The sequence below is a fragment of the Calidris pugnax genome, unplaced genomic scaffold, assembly GCF_001431845.1.
Source record: "Calidris pugnax isolate Ruff unplaced genomic scaffold, ASM143184v1 scaffold518, whole genome shotgun sequence".
NCBI classification, from domain to species: Eukaryota; Metazoa; Chordata; class Aves; order Charadriiformes; family Scolopacidae; genus Calidris; species Calidris pugnax.
The window spans coordinates 1-6,200 of record NW_015091362.1 but is presented as its reverse complement, the minus strand read 5'-3'; the positions used below and the strand labels follow the sequence as shown (position 1 = coordinate 6,200).

Genomic DNA, 6,200 nt, shown 5'->3' with positions numbered 1-6,200 from the left:
CCCCACGTCAACAGCACCTCCCAGACAACCTCTCAGAAGCAAACTTACTCACGCTGCATTCAACTCCTGCATCCAGAGCACAGAGAAAAGCCTGGAAAAGAACCCCGAACTACAAACGAACAAACCTCCAGGCTCACGAGGTTTGCGGTTTTTTCCCGATTCTCGCTTCACGGCCCTGTGGGAGGCCTTAGAGCGTGGCTGCCTCCTGCTTCTTCGTTTCCTTCTAGGGAGGAACCAGGACACCCCCCTGGCCAGTCTCTTCCGGAGCTGGGCCAGCCTGGGGAGCAGTGACCAGTGGAGGCAGCAGCAGTCCCCGAGGAGCTCCGGGGTGACCTTGGGATGGTGGCCAGAGGCAGGGCACTGAGGCCGGTGGTCGGGCTGCCCACCCCGTGGGGTGTGGGGTGTCCTGGAGGAGCCCCCTGAGCACATCCCCTTGGCTGGAGCTGCTGGGTCTTGAGCTTCCAATGGGAACTGTCCCAGTGGGTACGTTTGAGGGGCAGCCCCAGCGCCGAGTGGGGATTGAGCCGCCGGGAAGGGCTCTTGATGTAGTGGGGTGGTGTGGCATGGGGGCTCTGGGGCTACACAGAGACCTTCCTGGCCGTATCCAACGTGCCCCAATCCCAGCTGTGGTGCGCAGGATGGGCTTTCCCAGTTGCACCGGCACTTGTCCAGGCGGGTTTTGAATGTTTCTAGAGATGGAGACTCCACCACCTCTCTTGGCAACCTATGCCAGGGCTGGCTCTGCTGCCCTCAAAGAAAGAAGTTCCTCCTCATGTTTAGATGGCCCCTCCCAAGCTACCCTGCACCAACAGGAGAACCTCTCCAGCCCCCTCGGGCCCCAGCCCCCACCAAAATGGCCCCCGTGCCCCAGCAGCCCCCTGTTCCATCCCTCCGGTGAGGACTGAAGCCAGGCACAGCAGGGGTAGGCCTTGGGGCGGTGACAGAACCCCCACCAACATCTCTGGGGATAAGCACTTTTTCTAGAAATAATGGGACAGAGCCGTCACACAAGTGTCCTGGTGGTACCAACAGCAACCCCGTGAGGCACCAGCGCTGGCCAAGGTCCATGCCCGGGCCCACCCACGGATGGCCGTGGTGTCAGGCACTGGGAACCAGGCCTGGGGCTCTGCCGACCTGTGGCTGGGCCCCAAGGGGCTTGAGGACACTGTGGCCATGGACAGCAACTGACAGTGACACCAATCTGAGCAGCACTTGGTGCAGGAGGCTGTGATGGGAGCCCGACAGACTGGCAAGGGTCCGTGGGGTGAGGGATCATCTGGCCCTGGACCTCCTCAAATGGGCATCTCCAGGCACACAAGCCTGACAAGCAAATGTACTGGAGGCAAAAGAAAGGCCTTCAGTGACTACTGGGCACTGGATGGGCCCTAATGGGTGGGCCATCACCAGCTGGGGGTGATGCAAAGTATCTCCACACCTGGGTGCTGAGGCTGATGTCAAGACGCTCCCCGAGCTTGGGCTTTTACTGCCCTGGGAGCAACAAAGCGGTGACCAGCCCTCCGAGCGTCCCACGGCTTGAGCAGTGTGGGGAAAGGCTGGCTGGAGCAAAGCAGAAACGGGACCCTGCCTGGACAAGAGCAGACCCCAGGAGCGATAACTATTGCAACTAGAACCATTATCAAAGACTGAAGGAGGCTGGTCAGCAACCCAGAAGGAGGAAATACAAACATGTCTGAGCTTTCCCCAAACAGTGGGTTTCTAGTTCAGCATCGGTGGCTTCTGAGTGTTTGGAACTGGGACACAACACTCACCCATTGACAGGTTCAGAACTCCACAGCTACCTTTTGCCTCTGACAGCACCAAGTCTCTCACACGGCTCGGTTTGGAATGGTTTTCCATCCACCACCCAGTTTGTGTTGGGGCCTCTTCCCACCCCTTTCAGAAATGCCTTGGCCTACAATCCCACCACTTGTCTACTATGGGCCCTTCCTGATAAATGGGGCCAAGGGAGAGCACGGCCAGTGTCCAGGAGATCCCAGGAGAGCTGGATGGAATCGGGAATATGGGGGGCCGTCAGAACATGGCCACAGAAAATTGGGGGGTGCAGGGACAGGTTGGCCCACACATGCCCTCCATGGAACTGGCCCTTCTGGGTGGGGCAGCGGGGGCTTCGGCCGCTCCTCTGTGAGGTCACAGCGGGATTGTGAGGTCACCGAGCCACCATAAGTACTGACGGCTCAGCCCGTGCTCCCCAGTGCAGCAGCAGCAGCACTTGCAGCAGCAGCACGATGCAAGCGAAGGGGGCCATGGCCCCTGCCCAACGCTTCCTCCTCATCCTCTTCCTCCTGGTGGCCCTGCACACCAGGGTGGCCTGGGCTGCTCCCTGGCAACCTCGGGGAGCAGGTAAGCGAATGGCATTGGCAACCTCCACCCACCTCTGGCTCCCACCTGGTCACCTGAGCCCCTTGCAGTCCCTGCAGGTCCCTAAGGCAGAAATGGATCCCAACGTGCAATGGAAACCTTTCTCATCTCTGCTTGCTTCTAGATGAGGGTGATGGAAATGGATATCCTGCTTATCCACTGGATCTTGGATTGCATCCCTTAGGGCTTCCTGCAGGTACGTTCTCAGTGTCCCTTTCCTTGAAAGCAGAAACATTGACAATGTGGCAAGAGCTTATTCATGTGCAATTTCCTATAAGATCCTCTCAGGGTCACCAGCTTCCCAAATTCTTGCCCTATTCCTGTCCTTGAGCCCGAGAGCAGTCCCACCACTAAGTCAGCGGGAGGAAGGAGCATTTCCCTTTTAATCCTTTTCCCATGTAAAATGACTTTGCTCCATCCGTGCCCGATGCGCAGACGTGGAGAAGAGCAGAGAGGGAATGGGTCGGGGCCAGTGATGTGCCCTCGGGCCAACGGGGGTGACAAGAAATGGTGGAGGCGTCTCCTGGGTGTTTATTTTACAGCTGTGCCCAAAGGGGAGGCTTTTCCAGCTCCTTGGCTGGATCCCGCACTAGATCCCGGCTGAGGTCGCAGGGTGAATTGTCTGTCCCTGCTGACCTGACCGGCTTTGCGCTGATTTCTGTAATTGTTTGATACGAAACTGAGCCAAATACTTTCTGTGAAGGTCTTCCAAGAGAGAAGTACCCAGCAGAAGGCGGGGAAGAGTCCCCGGAGCCATCTGAAGTCCTCAGGGACATTCTGAAGGAACAGAAGGGAGGATACGGTGGGTGTATTTCACTCTGCGGTAGCCGTGGGACTCGGACACCAGAGGTTTTTGCTCCACGCCTGGACGGGCTGTAGCCTGCAGAGCAGGAAGGGATCCATCAGAGCGTCACCGCAGCCACGCTGGGTTTCAGCCCTTGCGGGCGCTGCCAAGCCACGAGGATGGTCTAGGGCCTCTGCGGCCAGTGGTGGCTCCAGCCAGGTGCCTGATGCAGCCGCTGCCCCACTTTGACCATGAGGACTCAGAGCTGTTTGCACAGAGGTCGGGAGGCAGATTTGGGGTCCTGGCACGTGCTGCACTTGTGTCCAGCTGCCCCAGCTCTGCTGGCGCAATGGGCCAGTTCCAGGGGGGAGCAAGGTCCCAGGCAACTCTGGCTGCCCTTTCCTAGTCCTGCAAGGCAGCTGGAGATGCTGATTCGGAAGCTTTTGGGGTTGTGCTCGATTTCCCGTCTGCAGACCAACAGCTGGGATGGGAGGAATTGTTTCTCACCCTCATGGGTGTCTCGGAGAAGTACTGCCTCCTGAAGGTGCCACCTCCCTGCTGGGGAAGGCTTCCATCTGACCCAACTGTCCCACTTCCTTTCTCTAGTGATGGACCAAGAGGCTGTGCAGGAGGTGGTGTTTCCAGAAGGACACAGCAACTCACTGCCAGTCCCGGGTGGAGCAAGAGAGGCCATGACAGGTAACTGCTGTCCCGTGGCCAGCCGGTGTCACCCCTCGGGATCACCGTGTGTCAGCAGGCTCTTCCCCTGGGCCCGCTCCTGCACCTCCCGTCAGCAGCCAAAGCTGAAAGGGTTCTGGGTTCCAGACATCGTGGCCACCTTCTGCAGATGGTGGGGAAGGGGACACTTGCAGGAACACAGCTCCCTCTGTGGCTGTGTCCCAGAGCTGGCCGTGAGTCCCCTGAGGCCCAAGCAGAGGAGCAGCAGAGAGCGGGGTCCCCCCCGTCAGCTGAGGGCCCGAGCCCTTCCCTGAGTGCCCCTGGGCAGGGGCTCTGAGGGAACAGCCTCATCCTCCTGCATCCTCTGGGTCTGAGCCCTGCTGAGGCTTGACCTGTCCTCTCTGCTTTTTGGCAGTGCTGTACAGCGTATATGACTTTTTTTGGTCAAACTCGGGAACTGAGCAGAGCTGCTGGGGTCCCTAAGTGGGAGACACGTCCCCAGACCTGGGAGGGGCTGCTGGAGAAAGGCACAAAGGGAGAGCTAGGCTCCAGCGTCTCCCGAGAGGGCCTGACTCTGTCCCCTCGGGGTGGGGGAGCTGGCCTAAGGGGAGGAAGGCAGGGAGGGAGAGTTGGGGCTGTCACTGCTGGCTGCAGGGATGGGTTGTGTTCGTGTCCATCAAAGGAGCGACTGGTCAAGCAGCTGCGCTTCCCCCCGTGCTCTCCTCCTGGCCCTCGGAGCTGGGTTTGGTCGGACACCCTGGTGCCTCCAGGCGCCAGCCCTGGGGCTACACAGAGACCTTCCCGGCCGTATCCAACGTGCCCCAATCCCAGCTGTGGTGCGCAGGATGGGCTAACATTCCCAGTTTCTCCTCCAGATGCCGTCAGAGAGGAAATCCCAGCTGTTCCCAAAACCAAGAGCACGGCAAAGATCATCAATGCCCAAGATCTGCAAATGAACTGGATCATTGGGACACCAGCAGCCCTGGCTTTCGTGCTCTATACAACAGTCATTTGCTCCATTGTCATTCTCCAGCGATGGTTGAAGAAAATGAGGTGAGTTCTTGAATTTTCCCCTCGCGGCTTCCTTCCTTGGCTGCTTGTAGCCAGGATGCCTTTCTGGTGAGGCTGCTGTGGAGTGGCCAGTTAGTGGTCGGCCAAAAAGCTCTGCTGAGGGTTCTGCTGCTGTCAGATGCCTTCGTTGGCCTCGGCTCTTGGATGATCTGCTCCCCAGATGCCTTCTGGGGAGCCCACTCTGCCTGGAGCCAGCCTTAGCGCTGCCCCTGCCTGGACAAGAGCAGCCCCAGGAGCAAGGGGCACAGGCCAAGCCAGGTGAGGAGGAGAAGGAGCAGGCCGTGGGATGGCCCTAGCAAGCCAGAGGCGCAGTAGCGCCTGCTTCTGCCCAGGAGAAATCCTCCTGCTCGGTGGTGCCTGGAGGTGCAGATGTCCACCAGGGCCAAGCCGAAGTGGTCAGCCCTGCCAGCGCCGAGCTGGGCCATGGAGGATCGTCCCTGTGTCCCACCTGCAGCTGAGGCCTCAGCAGCCTCCTCTCTCCACAGAGACGCCTCTGCAGTTTCAGAAGCCCAGCTGGAAGTTGGCGGCTGCTCTGGCACCACTGAGAGATGGACCCAACGCCAGCAGACGCCGCTCCCACCTGCATCACCGGTGGCACGACCGCCCTCCCAGGAGCCCCTGCTCCCCACCAGCCTCTCCCCAGCCAGCCTGGACCAACAGGAGAACCCGTCCAGCCCTGTCCGGCCCCAGACTCCACCAAAAGAGCCCCCATGCCACACCACCCCACTACATCAAGAGCCCTTCCCGGCGGCTCAATCCCCACTCGGCGCTGGGGCTGCCCCTCAAACGTACCCACTGGGACAGTTCCCATTGGAAGCTCAAGACCCAGCAGCTCCAGCCGAGGGGATGTGCTCAGGGGGCTCCTCCAGGACACCCCACACCCCACGGGGTGGGCAGCCCGACCACCAGCCTCAGTGCCCTGCCTCTGGCTCTGGCCACCATCCCAAGGTCACCCCGGAGCTCCTCGGGGACTGCTGCGGCCTCCACTGGTCGCTCCCCAGGCTGGCCCAGCTCCAGAAGAGACTGGCCAGGGGGGTGTCCTGGTTCCTCCCTAGAAGGAAACGAAGAAGCAGGAGGCAGCCACGCTCTAAGGCCTCCCACAGGGCCGTGAAGCGAGAATCGGGAAAAAAACGTAAACCTCGTGGGCCTGGAGAAAGGCGGTCTGGGAGACAAACAAAGGGACCGAGAAAACAATAAAGGAACACGGATAGAGGAATACAGAAACACGGTTAAGACCACACCGGGGACGTCCCCTGAGTGCTCCCAACTGTGACTTTTTGCCCCCTGC

General features: G+C 59.9%; 1 protein-coding gene across 1 annotated transcript; it reads left to right on the top strand.

Moving 5' to 3' along the window:
* Positions 1 to 1,249: 1,249 nt before the first annotated feature.
* On the top strand, positions 1,250 to 6,044 carry LOC106899366 (the record flags this gene model as incomplete). The annotated part of the gene is made up of 4 exons (XM_014961151.1): positions 1,250 to 2,575; positions 3,083 to 3,862; positions 4,717 to 4,894; positions 5,398 to 6,044. Coding segments are annotated over exons 2-4 (916 nt in total), but the record flags the coding sequence as incomplete, so codon positions are not given.
* Positions 6,045 to 6,200: the final 156 nt, after the last annotated feature.